At 36.9% G+C, this 20,481-nt stretch overlaps 1 protein-coding gene across 6 annotated transcripts; it reads left to right on the top strand.

Annotated features, from left to right (window-relative positions):
* The first annotated feature begins 2,489 nt into the window (after positions 1–2,489).
* On the top strand, positions 2,490–9,222 carry LOC104091153 (uncharacterized). Of its 6 annotated transcripts, XM_070181552.1 has the most exons (5): positions 2,617–2,952; positions 3,649–4,052; positions 4,413–5,544; positions 6,018–7,131; positions 7,171–9,222. In XM_070181552.1, exons 2-5 carry the CDS (start codon positions 3,883–3,885, stop codon positions 8,907–8,909), a joined length of 4,155 nt encoding a protein of 1,384 aa, XP_070037653.1. In that variant the 5' UTR covers positions 2,617–2,952; positions 3,649–3,882; the 3' UTR covers positions 8,910–9,222. The 6 variants fall into 6 exon arrangements, with proteins under 6 accessions (XP_009594754.1, XP_009594740.1, XP_070037653.1 ...); XM_009596459.4 differs by lacking the exon at positions 2,617–2,952 and adding an exon at positions 2,490–2,603 and having other exon boundaries at positions 6,018–9,222; XM_009596445.4 differs by having other exon boundaries at positions 2,581–2,719; positions 6,018–9,222.
* Positions 9,223–20,481: the final 11,259 nt, after the last annotated feature.

Here is a 20,481-nt window from a genome sequence, read left to right as displayed (position 1 = left end):
CGTAAAAATAGAAGCTGTGTAAAAGAAGTTGGACGCATACATTAAAAGATGTATGTCCAGATACAATTCTTCTGGTCATATAATATTTTATGTAACCTACTAGAACTTGAACTACAATTGCTTGTGTTTTACTAAAACTTTAAATACAAACAAACAACAACAAAATAGTGCTAGCTAGTATGAATGCATGTCTATTAATAAATCAATAAAAATATTTGTACAAGGAAACTACCAAGCAATGAGAATAGGAGCAACCACTAACGTCGTTTGGTTACTGGTTGGAGTTATGCATGTATTAGTAATGTAAGAATTACTTATGTAGAAATTAATTATGCAGAGATTAGTTATGCAAAATTTAGTTATATTGAGATTAGTTATGCGAAAATTAATTATGCAGTAGTTATATAAGGATTAGTAATATAAAATATAACTTGAGTATTGTTTATTATTAGTCTACTTTATTCTATTAAAATTGTTAGTATATTTAAAATATATCATTTTAAACAAAAAAAATACAAGTTTGAATAGAGGGTATTCTATCATTTTGTTTTCTAATATAGGTATTACTAATATGCAATGGTTATCCCATCTTCTGCGCTGCATAAGTAATACATATTTTCCCTTATAATTTACATATGTATTAGTTATGCGAAAAAGAAAAACATGAACCAAATATTACATTAACAATACTATATTATATGTGTAAAAGAGAAAAAATCAATCAAATATTGTACAGCTTCTGCTAAATTTTATGTAGAGACTATTTTTATTTTTATTTTTTTAATCTTAGTTTTAATACATAAAAAACTCCTATCTATCCTGCCACCAAATGATCTCTTAGGATTATGATGGATGATTATGATTTTTTTATCTTTAACCTGGAATCTCCAATTTGAGTTATGGTAATAGAAAAACATAATAAAAAATAATATAGCAATATAAATCCGAATTAGTTTAAACCTCAAAACGAATATAGAACATCGAAAAAAAATGCAAAAAATACAAGCAACAAATTCGGAGGTAATTAAGAGGAAAGAAGGGTAAAAGTGGGGGTGAATAGAATTAAATAAACAACAAATGACTAGTAGAAGTTGAATATCGTTGTCATGATCAACACACAAATAAGAGAGAGAGAGAGAGAGAGAGAGGGGAAAGTTGTCGCGTAGCGAAAGGGGGCAATTGGAAAAGGAGCGTAGCGGTGTGTGTAATTTCACAAGAAAAGTGGGGGCCGAAACTGACATTCTAGCACAAACATGACGAGAAAAAAATCAAAGAATAAACAACACGCAAAATTTCATTTTTTCAAAGAAGACCCACCCCCACTCTTATATTAGGGGTAGGTTTCGGATAGGACAGCTTTGTAGAGTAACACTACCTTTCGCCTTTTTCCATTCTCTTCTTTTAATTTCTAACACTGCCTTTTCTATTTTATTTTATGTTAAGCTTTTCTTAGTCGGCTAAAAATAAAATAATACTCTCTCCATTTCAATTTAGATAAAATAGTTTGACTTGACACGAAATTTAAGAAAAAAAAAGACTTTTAAAACTTTTGATCTTAAACGCTTTGTGGGTCATGACATTTGTATGGTTATAACAGCTTCTTATTAAGGGTAAAATGGGTAAAATAAAGAGTTTAAAGTTGAATTATTTCTAAATTTAGAAATATGTAATTTATTTTGGAATATACTAAAAAGGGAAGTAGCTCATCTAATTTGAAACGGAGGGAGTAGTACTCCCTACACAATAAGTAACTATTTTATCTTTGACACACCTATTAAGGTAACTCCTAGAGAAAAAAAGATATATTCATTAAATTAACCTTAATTAATTATTACATTGATACATTGGAATATGTAAATAAGGGAAAATTTTGAAAAAATAAAATTAATTCTTTTTTGATTATATAAATGGACACTTATTTTAGACCAAAATAAAAAGGTAAAATGCTCACTTATTGTGAATCGGAGAGAGTATGTTTTTTACGTTTAATTTTATTTATTTATTTGATGTATATTTTTATAATTATAAACATATTATATAATATATTTAAATCATGAATTTAAAAATACTTTAGGTATATGTAAAAAAACTACTTTTTATCTTTTAATGCATTTAAGTTCTATGCATTATTGATTTAAAACTATTTATACAATAAGTAATAATAGTGGAGCAAATATACATCATTATTTCGGTAGAATCTAATAACTTGAGTTTAAATTTTATATTTATTTTTAAAAATTTACTTAAAATATTCAAATAATGTATCTCAATTTCAATAAACTGTCATGACATGAAATTTAAAACTCATAAACGTAAATTCTTAAATTGACTTATAATAAATGACATAGATAAGTTAAACTATATTAATAAAGTTAATAAATGTTTGTGCTCTATATCCTTTTGAAATTGGATATCCAAAGTAAATATTTTTGTTACCTATTTTATGTGTCTCTCTATTTCTCTCTCTCTTAATTTCTCTCTCACGCTAGCTAAATCACAGGGTTGGGGTAGGGGGTAAGGGGGAGAGGGTGAATAGTGGTGATTAATGGTACAAACCTGCTTTTTGGTGGAGAGAAGAACCTGATGCCTTCTTCTTTTGATGTGTGAGTGGGTGGTGCTCTTTTCTCATCAAAACATACTCTCTACTATATCTCTTCCCCTTCTTTTCATCATCTAATACTCTCCCCAGCTACAACTACTTCTACTCCTAATACTTTTGGTATTTTATTTTCCTTCCATTTTTCTCATTATATATTATCCTCTTAAAGCTCTCATCTTTAGTCTCACATAACAAATAAAAACGCTTCAAAATCAACAAAGTTTGTACCTTTCTCTTATTTTCCTCCTTTTTTTGTGTGTGTGTTTTTTGCCCAGACCCTCTTGATTTTTTCTCTTGGATGATCTTTTTCTGCTTGAATTTGAATATGGGAGCTGGTGTAGGTACTAGATGAGGTTTGAATACTGAGATTTCTTGTGATTTCATGATCTTTATTCTGTGATTGTTTGAGGTTTCTTTCTATGTTTTGCAAATCTGGTCTCTCTATTTTTAAGTTTTGAACTTTGATATCTGTGTGGTCGCACTTCTTCTACTGTTCACTGAGACCAGCCAATAAAGATTTGATTTTGATTTCTGGGGTTTCTTCATTTCTCTCTATCTTGAACTTGAAATCTAACTCCAATGAACCTTTTTGATTTCCTCCTCAGTTTCCACTAACCTTGACCAAAGACTCAGTTTTGTTATGTAGGGATCTCATATATTTGTTGTTAAAACTCTTTAGATTTACTTTGTTTGGACTTGATTTTGAAAGTGTATTAGTGCTTAGTTGTTCCCCAATAAGCAAAGCTTGAGAAATTTTATGTACCTTTTTCTTGGGTTTGCCCACATAAAATAACGTTTCATGAGACTTGATCTACCTTCACATCTTTGCTTGTGGGTTTCTTTCTTTCCCAAAATTAGTTCTTTCCTTGGTTAATTAGTCTTTTTAAGATGATTCAACATAAATAGGTGGCTTCAGATTTACTCCTTCCTTCCTTAGCTTAGCACATAAAATAACATTGTTGTTGACCCCTTTAGTCTTTTGTTGGTCTTTCTTGAAACTTCTCCTCAGCTTGATCTCATGTTTTTATTTTTTTAACTCTATCTTGCAGGCTGATTTTATGAAGAAAGGGTAAAATCTTGGTGTTTTAGTGGTGGTGGGGTTTTGTTTTGTTGTCTGTGGAGAGAGGCCTTTAAGAGGCTACTGTTATGCTGAAGGCTAAGTATAATAAGGAGATAAGACTAAGTAGTAGTCTTAGAAAGTATAATAATAAGAGCAGCAGCAGTTCTTGTGACTGTTGGGAAAACAGCACAAGAAAAAGAAGAAAGGAGAAGCTTATCAGCAGATGTTATCCATTGAAAAACTTGCAGCAGATCCTTCCCAAATCTCTCTACTGAAAAGTAGTAGCAGTGATGAGAGGCCTTCTTCTTCTTCTTCTTCTGATAAGAAGCAACTAGATCTGTCCAACTCTGACCACTTTGATGATAACAAACCACTCCCCAAATTCTCCATAAGGTAAAAATATATCTATATTTCCTCTGTCTCTTGTCTTTGGGTTTCTTCCCTTCTTCTCCACCAGCCCTTCAATGTTCTACTGTTGAAGGGGATTTTAGTCATCTAAAGATTTTCTTTCTTGACTCAGATCCACTGTTCCCGTCTGATCTTTTGATTTTGGGAAACAAAAAGATTAGCCTTTTTTAGCTGGTTGTCGTTTCCTCTCCTAGTCTTATTTCATGTAGCTATGTTCCTTTCATATGACAAGCAATTACAGACTGTTGCTTTCTGCCAATTCCCATGCTAATTTTTGTTCAGGTTGTTTCTGACATATGATATGAATTGTTTTCTAAACAGAAATGATGTTGTATTATCTTGCAGAGATTATGTTTTCAAAAGCCGGAGAAAGGACATAAAGACCAACTGGCCATTTTCTCAGAAAAATTTGCAGCTTTGTTTGAAGCATGGCGTGACAGATTTGTTACCCCCTTTTCAATCTGTTAAGGGATGTGCTGTAGATAATTGTTCGATTGACAAGGACAATATTATAGGAACTTTTGATCAGGAGGAGCATTTTAAGGTAGATGATGATCCTAGATGTATGCCAAAATTAGCTGCTGATTATAGAAATATCAGTTCAAGTCGATCTGATAAAGAAAAGGCGATCCGGTCAACGATAACCAGTCAGTCTTTTTCTGAAATTGATTCAGTTCCAACAGCTGAAAGGAATCCCAGCTTGGGAACAGAAGCTGTTGGGAAACCTGAGAATAAAGGTCTTTTACCTCCCATGTCAAACAAGAGCGGGAGCACAGCACAACCGCCAGCAGCAAAAAAGTGCAGATTAATAGTCAAGTTGGGCAACGTCACAGATCATCGAACCGTAGAAGAGGAAACCACCACCAGCAACAATTTCATGGCTTCTGAGGCAATGGCTTCGAAAGTATGTCCAGTTTGCAAGACTTTCACATCCTCATCAAACACCACCTTGAACGCTCACATTGATCAATGTCTCTCTGGAGAGTCAACAATCAAGTGGACAGAAAATTCTAATAAGGTGATTAAGCACAGGATAAAGCCAAGGAAAACGAGATTGATGGTGGATATATATGCAACAGCTGCGTGCTGTACACTGGAGGATCTCGATAAGAGGAATGGAACCAACTGGGCCTCAAACCCGAGTTTGTCTGTTCGAGAGACTGAGGTATCTGCTGTTGAGAAACTGGATAAACCTCCTCCTGTTAGTCATGAATGCACTGATAATGAAGGTGCTGTTTATATTGATGCCAATGGCACAAAGGTTCGAATTCTGTCCAAGTTCAACGACGAGCAGCCACAATCATCAAAGCTGGTTAGTGATCCTCTTCAGAAACATTTGGTTGATGGAGATAAAAGAAGCAAACTCGTTTTGACAAAGAAGAGGAAGAAGAAGAATCATATCCAGAGACAGCACAAGCTTTTGAAATCTTCTCGTACTAAAAAGTTTTGCTTGTCCAAGCCCTATCACTGTCCCAAGGTAATTTTTTTGCCCATCCTAGATATGAAGAAGTTTGCCCCGCTTCGCCTTTGTTCTTGAAATCCTTTTTAAATCAAGATTATTGCAAGTCATCTTTAAAATATTTCTTCCGAAAATGTAGCAATATAGTGCAGTGAAGAAGCTGCAAACTTTGAATGGAAAACAAAAGAACATTAGGAGAATAATGTTACATGTCTTTCCCGGTATCTTGGCCTTCTTGTTAGCTTGATTTCATGATTGTTTGTTTTGGTGGTTGGTGAAACGGAGGGCTAGATCGCTTGGTTCGGGGGTGGGGGTGGGGGTGGGGGTGGGTGGGAGTTTGCATGTGTTGAGAACTAAACCGTAGTAGTTTACAACAAGCTTCTACTTACTTCGTTTTGTTATCTTTTATCAAAACTATTTTGCTTTTACCAATTAGCAGTTCTATCTAAATAATTTTCTTAGAACTAATTCGCAAAATATTATATGAACAGATTAAGAGTGGTCAAGATGGCACCTTTTCCCCCCGAGGAAATGTTGTCAGAGAGGATTGCTTAAATAAGCAGCTCAGATCTCCAGAACAGGTGGTATTAAATGGATTAGGAACCATAAAACAATGGGCATGTTCGAAGAGAACTGGCCTCACAAGGAAGTTCAGTGATAAGGACAACCATCAGCGTTCTGGAGGTGTTATGTTGACTGGCGTTCAAGATGACAATGATGTGTTGCCTATGACTGATTCATCTTTGAAGATAAGAAACTGTCTTTACAAATCTCCAAGATCATCTGCTAATACTGTTTGTTTGCCTGAGAGTAGCCAAAGAATGGGGGATGTGCTACTTGAGCCTCAAGATGAACATACCGAGGAGCCTTCTCTGCAAAAGAAAGTGGACTTTTCATTGTCTCGATCTCAATTCCCATCTAACAAGAAGAGATCCCTAGTGTTACAAAGGAACAAAGAAAAACATTTGAAGGTAGCTGTCCATTCTGTAAACAATGGCTCCGGTGATCTACTAGAAAAGGTGGATAACTCTGAGATCAATGGTGAACCGTCCACCTCTCATCCAGCATTCTCCTTGAAAGATAGGAAGTTGTCATCATCGAGGAAGAACCTTTTGTCTGTCAGTGAAGGGCCTGCTCGTGGTGTTAAATGTAGCTTGAAGTGGGAAACAGCTTCCCTTAAGAAGTCTAGTATGCGCTGCACTTCAGAATCAGAAGAAGCCGGAGTTTGTCAAACTGAAGGAGAGAAACGTTGTATAAGAGATCTCAGTGAAACTAAAGTTCAAGGGAGCAAGAGTTGCGATAGGGTAATTGTTAAAAGATCTAGAATTTTAAGCATCGGGAAAAATAGGGAGGAAGTTGTGGTTTCTAACGTGGAGGGTACTCTGGGCTTGAAGAGCTGCTCACAGTCTTCAGCTGAGACTGATTCTGATAATGAAACTGGCAGCACTTTAGCAGGTGCATCTGATGCTATAAGATCTGTGAAAGTGAATGATCAAACTCAGAATGACAAGACTATGGATCCAGCTGTTGCCTCTGAATTCTCTGCGAGGGGAGAATTTATGAGTTTTCGCAAGTCTTTGGATGCTGGATCTGATGAGTTGTCTGGTTCTGCTAGATCTCAGTTGTTTAGTGAAGAGTATGAAGGATCTTTTCTTGGCACCAAAGCTGCAACACGTTCGCAAGATCCTATTTTAGGTGTTGAAGAAGAGATGTTTAGTGCAGCGGAAATTGGGAAAAGTATGATTGATCACAATCTTCATGACGATGTTACTGAATTGGGATGTAATGATGGGCAAGGGAATTACTTTTTGGAGGTTGATCCAATTCCCATACCAGGACCGCCTGGATCTTTTTTACCTAGTCCTGGTCGTATGAGCTCAGAAGACCTTCATGGGAGTTCATCATTAACCAGCAGTAAAATTCAATCTTCTGCAGATTATCCTGAATTCTTTGATCAGGATTCTTCTGGTTCACCTACTTCTGCTGCATCAACAGTTTCTAACTTCACTATGGCTAGAACTGGCTCAAGATATTCAGACAAGTTGTCTGGCGATGGAAGGGAATCTTCTGAAAGTCTCAGATGTCACACAGCTGGCTGGGAAGATAAAAGGTGTAGCTTATCTGGCAGCAGTATTGTTGATCTTCTGGTGGAAAATTCCGTCACTCTACTTCAGACAGCAAATACAGGAGATGAAAGGGATGGACTGGACAAATTTAATGCAAATACATTCTTTCCTGGTAAAGGCACTTTCAGATTTACAAATGATAAGCCATGTTGTTGTGTTAGGAAAGAAGGAGCATCTCAAGAGTCACAGCTCTTACAGCGACGGGCCATGGAACCTTTTCCTTTTCCTGCCAGTGAGAATCAGTTGAGGCCTGATTCAATCAGAAGACCTAATAATATCAGTAACTCGTTTTCTCTTAGTGACTCGAGTTCAGGACCTGAAACAAATGCCACTAAATCATCCACTGGACATACTCAATTTGGAGTTTCTGCTGATTCTGAGTTCAAGCTCCCAACTCGTGATTATGAGTCTTGTCCATCTGCTTCCAATCCAGTTCTCAGGCTGATGGGAAAGGACTTAATGGTGGTCAACAAAGATGAAGACTCCCCACTGAAAAGATCATCTCACTCAAATTCCATGAATGACCTGGCAAACACTAGACTTTCTGGTGTTTCTTGTGGCAGTCTTCGTAGTGAGGATCTCTACTCATCTCGTCAGGTGGATGCACATAATCGTCTTGTCTTTCAAACTGGTGATCCAGTACAGCATTTTGATGTCAGATTGTTAAATGGTTTCAAAAGTCGCGACAGTTACTCAAGGCCACAACAGCTGTCCCCTACATCTCCCGTCTCGTTTTCGTGCAAGGGTAGTGGCATCGGATTGATGGGTTCCGTTGGCAGACAAGACTATTTAGAAGGGTGCAATTTACATACTGTGCTCAATGGACCAAATGAGACATGTGATGGGAAGAAGTTTGTGGCAACTCCCATATCTCATTGGCAAAATTCAACTTCAGTTGGGAATGCCGTCAAGGAAATTATTATAATTGATGATTCTCCAGAAAACGGGGCTGATTCTGCATACACCATGGGAACGGGGAGAAGCAGGTCGTCAACTAGTATCCAAATGCAGATGATCAGCTCGGGCTATACCTCAAAGTTTGTGAATTTCTGCGAAAATAGACCGCATGGTTCTCCTTACAGCGGATCTGGAGTAGCTCAGAATGCGAACTTGCCTACTCAAATGAACGAGATTCCTGCTAAGTGGAATGGCAATCCCGAAGGTTGTAGTTTTGTTCGTCCAAGCTCTTTCTCGGCTTCCTCGTCACCTGCAGGTCCTTTTAGATCATCTTTGTATTATTCTCCCGGCTTTTCATAACCAAGAATGTTGCCTTGCATGGGCATTTACTCTCTTGACAGATAATAGAAACCTGAAGCTTACAAAGCATAAATATAGCAGTCTGAAGGAAAACCCACACAGCAAGTTTGAGCAGATGAGTTATTCTAGATTTGCAGGTTTTGCTTTAATAGCTACTTGAAAAACTGAAAGTTCCATAGAGATAAAAAGCAGTTTACTGAGGCCAGTTCGAAAGTTCCCTGGAGTCTTATGTATAAAAGTCTTTTGAATAATGAGTTGTTCCAAGGATATGAACTTCCAAAGTGGTTTCTTCTTAATATCTTTCTTTTCCCCATTTAGAGGTATAATTCTCCTCTATGATAGTACTTTACTTCTAAGAATAGTCTAATATATAGAATACTAACTTTGCTCTTTTAGAATGAGAACTGTTCTCACATTAGTGGGTTTTAGATATGGATTTAACAGACAGTATAAAGAACTTTGACAATATCAGCACATTACATGTAATTACCTGATGGTGTAAAAGTTATTATATATTGTCAACGTACATATAGAAGTTAAAACTCTTTAGGATGGACGTCAAAATATATAGAAGTTATAATAGGATGGACGTCAAAATTGAAGAAAATCAGGAAGTTTGAACAGACAGTGAATCTGGGATAGTCTTGGTTGAATGGAGAGAGCAACTAGCAGAATATTACAGGTTGTGTATGAGCCAGTGGAAGAAATGACTAGTAGTAAGTGGAACGACAACAGCTCATAAGTTTTGCCCTTTGCATGGCTATTATACAATATCGTCTTGATGTGACCTGCATTCACTTCTCTGAACATTTGCACGTTTGATATCCATCTCTTCTCCATTATCATGCTTCATGTTTCTGTTTCTATATCTGTGTGTTTAGATCATATATGTTATTTTTCTCATGGCGTTCGAATATCTATATATTTCATGTGGCTATACTTGCTACAAGCCAGTAAAAAAGAAAAAGTAAATAGGTGTTTATATACTACGTTCATGGAGAAAAATGAAATAACTAGTTTTTCTTTGTATATTCTTTAACTTTTATGCTTGGTAGAAGAGGGTTGTATGGGGGAGGCAGAGTTAGGATTTGAAGTTTATGGGTTTTGAATTTGTCAACCCGTAGCTCGTCTTTAATGAATTTTCTAATACAAATATAAAAGTTAATGCAAAAAATATTGAGTTCGTCCGAACAGTAAGCAGTGACCCTTGGGGGTGGTTTGAGGAGCATAGTAGTCCTTTGCTGTTGTTGCAGTGGTGGTGTACGTGTTCTGATACTTTGTATTATTGCATGCAGGAAAAAAGGCAACTCATACACGCTCCTTTATGTCTCTTTCTATTTCTTCTGGGATTGTAATGTACAACTACCCTAATATTAGGTAGTATTAGTTGTTACTTGTTATTATATGATAAGTATTTAAATCCATATAGAGAAAAGGGTTTCACAATCCTAATTCACGCATACGTTAGGGTTTCTCTAATGTTACTGCATATATCTACGTGAATTTTCTTTTACACTTTTCTCATTATTTAGTCTGTTAACCCTTGGTTTCTTTTTCATGTAGGATAAGTTATATTCTCTCCATTTCCATTTATGTTGCAAAATTTTTATTGATCATGAAATTTAAGAAATAAACGACGACGTTTAAACTTGTGGTCTTATATGCTTTATCACTTGTGTGGCTATAAAAGTATATTATTAACAGTAAAATAAGAAGTTTAAGTTAAATTATTATTAAATTTTGAATGTTATTACTGTTTTAGAAACAGACTTAAAAAAATACATCACCACATAAAATGTAATAGATCAGAGACGGTATTGTTTTCCTTCAAAAAAAATATACTATTGGTATCGTGGAAATTAAATACTCCGTAATAACCATAATAATCCAAGTAAGTGGGAGAAGTCCCAAGTTGGGGGGGGGGGGGGTAGGGTTTGTTAGGAGTGGATGATGATGAAATGGACAGAAGCAGGAAATATAGCCGTTGCAGACTTATAGCAAAATGAATTACTTAATTACGTTATCACCAATTAAGTGAATGTACGACCAAACTTGTGGCTGTCCCTTTACACACTCCGCTGGAAGGAAGGGCTTAGTCAAAAGTAAACAAAAGAAAAAACAAAGATGACTGGTGTGAGATGTTTTTGGGTGGAAACGTGGGTCCCCCTAGCTAGCTAGTAGTAATAGTATATGAAGATGACCATGTTGTCCTGTACTAATTCATCGATATTGTACCCTAATCCAAGGTCTATTTAGTTTGTGTTTGTTAAGGATTTTGGCTGAAAATATCATAACGATCAGATAGGGATGAAATATTTTCTGCCTTAACTAAGTAGATCTGTGGAAGATATATATGACGATTTAACAATGGGTATATTCCTGTGCTTTGACAGTGAACCCGTGTGTGTGAAAATATTAAACATGACACGATCTACGTGACATGAATATATTATAGTATGTAATATGTTTGACCAACTGATTTATTGAATGATGTAAAAGCTTGACGTCGAAAACAAGGGCAAGTTTGTGAGGATTGATCGTGAATATATGGTGCTGCAATATTATATATATATGGAATATGCATGGTATATTTTGGACGGTAAAAGTTGATCGATAAATTGCCTTCTCGTTTTAATATCCCCTCCAAATTCAGCTAATCTCAGTTCTCACTTTTCACCACCACGTTGCCAGAAAAGAATTATTATTGGACCAACTTTCGCATCATCACTTTCTTCTTGTCATAATAAAGAGTTACTCCTATTAAAAGACAAAGACCCTCTTCTCTACTGTTTCAATACTACTCATATCATTTGTTGTATAGCATTTACATTTACCTAACATGCGCCATTCGTTGAATCATCAACGAAATTAAACTAATTAAGCAATCTCTTATTTGTTTAATTTTGTTAAGTAGGAAACAAAAATTTACTTAGGTTTTCGTTACAATGTGTATTTCCTTCAGAACCTCTGCCTAGATAGATTCTAGACTAGAGGCCTTTGTTTTTAGTAAATAACCAACGTGGCATTGTATCCAGAAAATCCTCTTTATACAAGGTGCAAATCGAATGTCTCAACTCCAAATATTGGTTTCTAAGCACAATAATTTTTGGGCGAGTAAGAAAGCAGTAGTCTATCTAGAGATTCTAGTCTTGTCTCACGCCACTTGAATGCAGTATTTTAATATGCTACACCTACTTGCGTTAATTAATAACAAAGTAGTATTATTATATAATTTGATGTGTCCCATTACTTTGACTTCCCCTACCTATAATCTCCAAGAGCACAAAAAGATTAACTTTCCCTTCTAAGTTTTCCCTCAATGTTAGTATATTTACGTAAAAAAGAGAAAAGACAAAGGTTAACTGTCTTTCTCCTTACCCTAACCCATTTTTTCACCCTACTTCTTCCCCCCCCACACACCTCTTTCTCCTCCCAAATATATAGGTTCGGAAAAAAAGGAGTAGTTTGACTAACGTATTAAACGTTTTAACGGTGTCAAACTTTTTGTTAACTATGTATAGTGTTTTATGTAATATTTCATATGAAGTGGAGGTCTATTGAGTTTTGTTAAATTAGAGAAGCTGTTTAAATAATTGACCTAAACCATTCTATATATACAGTGATAAAAGGAGAAAAATTTCCATTTACTAGAGTACTAAGGGTTTAGAAAAAGAAGTCGCTCTCTTGCCAAACCGTCCATCAATAAATTATACTCTATTCCGTAGTGGGATACTAAGAAAGTTTGGCATTGTGGACCACCTTCCTCCGTCTCAAAGGGGGAATTTTCACAAATGACCTTTTTTTTAAGATTGTTATTTAAATTCTGTCTGCAATATATTATGGGTTAAACTTGTCTATAAAAATAAAAATTCATCGAATTATTTTTAAAGCCAAAATTTAGCCAGCTGAGATTTTTTATTGTTGTTGTTGAAGAAAGTAGCCTTAAGAAATTAAAGCCATACTGGTTAGGGGTGATTAACAAAAGAGGAATTGCGACGGCCAGGTTTTTGAGTGCATATTATTTTAACCCAAATATTTCTTGTATCAAAGGTGTAGAAATATAATGGCACTATGTTATTTGAAGAGTCAATAACTACAGCTTTTACCGTTGATTACAATCTAAAACACATGAGGCAAGCAGAAGGAAATATAAAGCCTTTGGTCGAGCAAAGAAGCAATTAAAACAGCAAGACAAAAAGCAAAGTAGTGTCACGTATTCCAACTCAATTCTTCAAACATTTCTTACTATATAAGTTATGATATATAGTACTTAATTATTATGCTCTATCTCCTGTCTTAAATATTAATTGTCTTAAAAAAAATTTAATTTTCTTCAAATTATTTGACGTTAAAAAAAAAAAAAGGTCGTTTATGATGTGCTTTTAAATCTATGCTTGTTGTTTCAGAGTAAATTATTAATCAAGTAAGATGTTTAATGAGAAGTAAAGAGTAGTTTAGACAAAATTTTGACGCCTATAATTAAGATTATTACATGTATGTACAAATCTTAAAAAGACATATAATATGGACGAGTAGTAGTACATATATAAATTGTACTTTTTTAAAAATTAATAAATTCGTTTTATCCAAATTCATGAAAAAACTAAATGTTAATCCTCGTACTCAAAATTGGAATCCAGAATCTATTTGTGGTTCTTTTGGACAAGTGTGACGAAAATGTGTGTTTAAAAAAAAGAGTTATATTTTTATATATAGCGCTCTTTTAAAGAGTGTTATGCTTTAACGGAGTTTTGGCCGTTAAAGTATAGCGCTCTTTAAAAGAGCGCTATATATATATATATATATATATATATATATATATATATATATATACGCTCTTTTAAACCGCGCTATATACATAGCGCGGTATATAATCGCGCTATACCTATTTTGTGGGCCCACCAATAAGTCTCATGTGTTTAACTGACATAACAACAATTCAAATGGGTATAGCGCTCTTTAAAAGAGCGTTATACCTAAAAAAATTCAGCCCACCGAGCTAGACATTGCCTTATTTAAAGGCGTTAGGATTTTACAAAAATCCATTCAAAAATATTCCTATCTCTCGTTCAAAATTTTCTTCTTGTTAAATTCTCAAGCATTTTTTCATAATGTCTGAAGAGCGAAAAGTAAGGGTTTCATTATATTGGGGGTAAGGTTGTGGTGGCAAATAACTCTGTGAGCTATAGTTTATCTCCACAGTGTCATGTTAAGTTGCCACTTACAATGGAGTACGATAGATTGATATCGTTGTTATGCAATAAAATGAGTGTGAGGAAACGTTCGGTAAACCTTAAAGTAACCGGAAGATATCCGTATTCGGTCACTCCGCAAGGGGTTCGCAACAAGGATCTGCATGATTTGATGTGGATGGCAGCAACAGACCACCAAGAGCATAAATTTCGGAGGCACATGGAATCTATCAGGCAGGAAGACGAGAGAGCCTATCATTGGTTGATGCGACATGAGCTTCAGAAGTGGACTTTGCATGCGGGTGGTGGAAGAAGATGGGGAATTCTGACTATAAACGTGTCAGAGTCTTTCAACGGGTTATTGAAGTCGGCAAGAGGATTGCCTGTCACTGCCATGGTACGGATGTCGTTCAAGCAGATGGCGGAGAGGTTTGTTGAAAGGACTGCAACTGCAACGTCATTGATGGAAAGGGGTATTGAATTTATGCTACTGCCGATGAAGAGATTTGAGAAATGCAGGCGGCGAGCATATTGACATTCATTTTTGCAGTATGATCACGACAGAAATATTTTTGAAGTTCGCACCGCTATCCATCAAAATTGGGGGAATAATGTACATACCATAAATGAATCTAGAAGGTTATGCTCTTGTGGGAAATACTCCATCTACCACATGCCGTGCTCACATGCCATCAGGTGCTTTCAACATACAGGTTTAGGGCCAACCAACTAAGTTGATAAACAATATAGTGTTGTTGCTTACTTAAACACCTATAGTGGGCAGTTGCAGCCAGTGGGTGCTGAGCATTATTGGCCGCCGGAACCATTTAAAATGGTATGTAACAAGGACTATTTGCATCGAATACAGGTGCAGAAGAGAATGCGTATACAGAACCAAATGAATGTTAACGATACCGTTTATGCGCGCAAATGTGATATATGCTTGCAAACAGGACACGACCGTCGAAAAATGTCCTTCGGCTGGTTTGTGTTGCGGTAGTAATCAAGCTCGTGGTGGGTGTTCTTCTAATGTTCCCAACTATCAATGAGTTTATGTTGTAATAAGTATATGTTTTGTTTATGTTGCAAGATGTATCAAATAAATTATGTTTCAATTGTTATTAAATCTTATTGATATTTAACATTTTTCAGTTGAGTAAATTAATGCATTTCTCCCTCCCGTTCATGTAATCAAAAATAGTATTTGATTAAAAAATTGAAAAATATGTGAATATATTTGATAAATATAGTTGATAAATATAGTTCAAAAATAGATGAGTTAAAAGTAGATTTCTGATAAATATGTGAATACACATAGCACGGTTAAATACTACGTTATGTGAATATATATAGCGCAGTTAAATACTACGTTACGTGAATATATATATCGCGGTTAAATACTACGTTCTGTGTATTGTCTTGTCGAACTGAAAAGCTGCCCGTCTGAGAAAACGTTATTTTGTATCCGTAATCATCTTTAACACGCAAAGTATAGCGCGGTTAAATACTACGTTATGTGAATATATATATATATATATATATATATAGCGCGGTTAAACACTACGTTATGTGAATATATATATCACGGTTAAATATTATGTTATGTGTATTGTCTTGTCGAACTGAAAAGCTGCCCATCTGAGAAAAAAGCTATTTTGTATCCGTAATCATCTTTAACACGCAAAGCATAGCGCAGTTAAATACTACGTTATGTGAATATATATAGCGCGGTTAAATATTACGTTATGTGTGTTGCCTTGCCTATAAATAACGGGCGCATTCTAGTTATTTTCTGCGCTTAACAATAACCAATAGCAAAACTTTCCATAAAAGCAAGGTTTTTTTTAACGCTTTAACAAATGTCTGAACGCCTTTATGTACCAAGGTGCCAGTGCGGCAAAAAATATTTGATGAATGACTGTTGGGATGATGGTGAAGTTGGACGTCGCTATTGGACGTGTGTGGACAAGTTTTATAGGGTTCCCGACGAACCTTTTTGCAATTTTGAGGTATGGATTGATGAACCCTGTAAGCAAGAATGCTACAAACGATCTTTGCAGTATCTTCATGATTTGACCTTAAAACAGTGTGAATATGAAAAAGAATATAAATGAGAAATTGCAGAGTTGAAGGAGAAACTGAAAGAGGCAGAATTAGAAAAAAATAAGATGGAAGAGAAATTTAAGTGGTTGGAGCAGAGATTAATGGGCGGCAGTGACTAAACAATGACATGTATGTGTTGAGTGTACTACTTTATCTTTATGTTTCCCCTCTCATGTATTTTCATTAGTTGTACTGAATTTAAATTATGTTAAGTTGTTATGTTTTGTGTTTGTGTTGTAGTATTAAAATAAAGAAAAAATGGGGAAATAAAAACATAATGCGCATATTATGTAAACATAAAAAATTATTGTTATTATTTACATAAACTAATATTTACATAAAATACAAAAAAAATAAATAATGTGTCCCACAGCCTGTGTGCTTCAATGCAGCCGCTGGCCTGAGGCGCATCCCATCCTGCCCGGCTATGCTATCGGGATCATCCTCATCACGTCGCCTCTTTATAGCAAGATGCGCTGCAGCATGATCATCAGTGGTGCTGGCAGGATCGGTAGAAGGGGACGTCGGTCCAGTAGAAACCTACCAAAGAATAAATCAGCTAAATATAGGAAAGTATATATTAAGTCACAACAATTTAAATTGTCTTACCATGGTCTCGTCGGGCTCCTGAATATAAGCTTCCGTCGCAGTCATGTCAGCATCGCACAAATGGGCCTCCGTGACGGGCGGGGATGAAGCCTTAATAAGAAAATTAATAAAGTTATGGAAAATAAATGAAAAAAAAAAACAAATTTAAATTTAATACTAATAAAAACATACTTGCGCCTGTGATGATGAGCCATTAACTCAGCCGGTGCCCACTATCCAAATCTCGGGTTGGCCAATCCTTAGCAGCGGTCGATAATCCTGGGAAGTATGCTTCCCAATCCTCTCCGGTAAGGTCCGTGCCCGTGATCAATAACGGACCTGACGGGGTCACCTGCGAAGTCCCTGGAATGAGCTGCATCCCAAGGCTGTATGACAGCATGCTGGTGGGATACTCGTCCGGCTCATGTAGGTCACCCGACAGATCAACACCAACATCATCAATAGGGGCCTCAATGCCCCCTTGCTGGGGACCACCTCCTTGCCTCCCACCACGACCCCGTGCGACAGCCCTGCCTAGTGGGGCACCCCTACCTCGAGGGGCGCCCCTGCCTCGTGGGGCACCCCTCCCTCATGCGACACCCCTACCTCGCTGGTACTACTCTGGCGCCACATAAGCAGGTCGTGTCCCAAGCGCTGATCCTCTCGAGCTCGCTGCAGTGTCCGGGCAGCCACCTCTGCAACCTGCCGGCCGTAATCATGCAAAGCGGCCGCTCTCTCGCCGGCATGCTGTTGCATCTGCAGTCCCATCTGGTAGACTATATGTAGGCCAATAGCCTGCACAACGTATAAAATATAAACTATAGAACACTAAGTTACAGTTATATAATTAATAATAATAGAAAATATACCAGGGCCTCGTGCCGCCCGGCATATGGAACGTACCGACCGCCAGCTTGATGAATGGGATTTCCGACAAAAAGTCGGGTAACGCGGCGGTACCAGGGCATATAGAGCTAAATAGTCTCCGTCTCGATCTGTGAAGGGGGCGAAATTAGGTCAGCTCGGCCGTCCCAAGTATGGACCTGCGCCTCTAGCCATGCTACATATGCGTCATCCTCCCTGGAACGATCATCACGCTGATAATGTATGGCCTCCCATGTAGGCCCCCTCGGTATATTCAACGGACGGCCAAACTGGCGAAGTACCCGCTCCGTGGCATGATGCTCCACAATATCGAGGCACATGAGCGGGACGGAAGTGCTCCAAATCAGTCGGCCGGTCGAGCAATAATCGGGCAGGCCACCTATCAAGTCGTCGCCGTATGGCGTCCAGATGAACTATCAAATAACAACAGAAAATGTGAGTATACGCAACACATGTGAAGCTATACGAAATAAGTTTAGGTACACTTTTACCTGTGCGTCCTCCAGCATATCCAACACATCCCTGCAAGGGGGAGATTATGCCGAGCCTCGTAATCTCATACATATCCACGCCGGAGAACCCACGTCCTAGCTAGAGGGAGAAACGGAGGTGGTACATCCGGAGGTAATGGTAGTAGAGGTGGCTGCAACTGCAGGAACCGCTTCCAGGCCCAAACCGAACATACAAAGTTGACGTAAAATTTAAGAAAAATTTTGACTAGATAGAATTGGAAAGAATGAACAGAGTATTCGAATATGTTGTCACATGTAGAAGCGGAAAAAATCCACATACGTCATGCTGGGTACCCATACTTTCCCGGCACAGATGCATATACAAGTAGGCGAGAACAGAAGCACCCCAGCTGTACTGGGATAAAATCATCTAGCAGCTGAAGATGATGAAGAAATCGCAAGCTGACTAGGTCCCCCGAAGTGTTCGGGAACAAGACCCCCCCCCCCCCCAAATAGAAGGAGCAGCAGCAACCTTTTATATCGGTGAATATGCAGATCATCTATCTCCCCGGTGATGTCGGGGTGCAATATCTCCAAATGCTGTCGAATAGCTGTCAAACTCATGCGACTGGCCCCTAAGTGTGCAGTCTCATCCTGTGGCCTGAAACTAGTGAGCTGCTGTAGCATGTCCAAACACTGCCCACACGTCATCTCTCTCATGGCCTGAGGCAATGCAACGGGCAGTCCATCAACAGGCATCCCATATAAAACCTCCACGTCTTGCAGCGTGATGGTGGCCTCGCCAATGGGCAGGTGGAAAGTGTGCGTCTCCGGTCGCCACCGCTCTATCAGGGCCGTGATCAAAGACCAGTCGAGCTGTAGCCGCCCGATCTCCAAAATCTTGTAGAAGCCCGTATCCCGCAGGCACTGGACTACACGGGGATGGAGATCTATGTCCTTCATAAAATCCCACATGTCGTCCACTCTCCTGTCGCGGAGAGTCTAGGCCAGTAACTCTCCCTCCCATACGTAGGCGGACCTATGATCGCCCTGTAACACTAATAGCTCATCGGAGATAGGTCCAAGATGCATAGGCGGCACGTCCATGTCGTCTACTGTAAATTAAACAACATTAATTGTATGTTTGATCTGTAAATTAAATAAATTTTTTTTATAATTATACAATATTTAATTGGACAGAGTATATATCTATGGGTTCCAGGCTCGATATTTGATGCCAGTAGGACCAAGCTATCCTGAGTTCTTGTATGTGTCAATTTTATTATTTTCGTAATTTTGTATGTTTATTTTGTAAATTAAATAATTAATTTTTATCATATTTAATTGGACAGAGTATATATACCTATAGGTTTCAGGCTCGATATTTGAGGCCCAGTAGCACCAAGCTATCCTGAATTCTTGTGTGTGTCAATTTTAATATTTTTATAATTTTGTATGTTTGTTTTGTAAATTAAATAATTAATTTTTATCATATTGGCATTGGACAGAGTATATACCTATAGGTTTCAAGCTCGATATTTGAGGCCCAGTAGCACCAAGCTATCCTGAATTCTTGGGTGTGTCAATTTTAATATTTTTATAATTTTGTATGTTTGTTTTATAAATTAAATAATTAATTTTTATCATATTTAATTGGACAGAATATATACCTATGGGTTCCAGGCTTGATATTTGAGGCATAATAGCACCAAGATATCCTGAATTCTTGTGTGTGTCAATTTTAATATTTTCATAATTTTGTATGTTTGTTTTGTAAATTAAATAACTAATTTTTATCATATTTAATTGGACAGAGTATATACCTATGGGTTCGAGGCTCGATATTTGAGGCCCAGTAGCACCAAGCTATCCTGAATTCTTGTGTGTGTCAATTTTAATATTTTTATAATTTTGTATGTTTGTTTTGTAAATTAAATAATTAATTTTTATCATATTTAATTGGACAGAGTATAATACCTATGGGTTCGAGGCTCGATATTTGAGGCCCAGTAGCACCAACCTATCTTGAATTCTTGTGTGTTAATTTTAATATTTTCATAATTTTGTATGTTTGTTTTGTAAATTAAATAATTAATTTTTATCATATTGGCATTGGATAGAGTATATACCTATGGGTTCCAGGCTCGATATTTGAGGCCCAGTAGCACCAAGCTATCCTGAATTCTTGTGTGTGTCAATTTAAATATTTTTATAATTTTGTATGTTTGTTTTGTAAATTAAATAATTAATTTTTATCATATTTAATTGGACAGAGTTTGTGTTTGATCTATCAGTATAAAAGATACTTAAACTACAGGGATTCTACGCTAAAAGGCTCTACATTTTACTACG

The sequence above is a fragment of the Nicotiana tomentosiformis genome, chromosome 7 (genome assembly GCF_000390325.3).
Source record: "Nicotiana tomentosiformis chromosome 7, ASM39032v3, whole genome shotgun sequence".
Lineage (NCBI taxonomy): Eukaryota > Viridiplantae > Streptophyta > Magnoliopsida > Solanales > Solanaceae > Nicotiana > Nicotiana tomentosiformis.
The sequence above is the reverse complement of the archived record's forward strand: the minus strand, read 5'-3'. Positions and strand labels throughout refer to the sequence as shown.

Excerpts from the sequence above, each read along its gene's own strand:
- LOC104091153 (XM_009596459.4), top strand. The coding sequence starts at position 3,883 with ATGTTATCCATTGAAAAACTTGCAGCAGATCCTTCCCAAATCTCTCTA. Across the intron at positions 4,053-4,412 it reads CTCCCCAAATTCTCCATAAG|AGATTATGTTTTCAAAAGCC; the intron begins GTAAAAATATAT and ends ATTATCTTGCAG. Across the intron at positions 5,545-6,017 it reads AGCCCTATCACTGTCCCAAG|ATTAAGAGTGGTCAAGATGG; the intron begins GTAATTTTTTTG and ends TTATATGAACAG.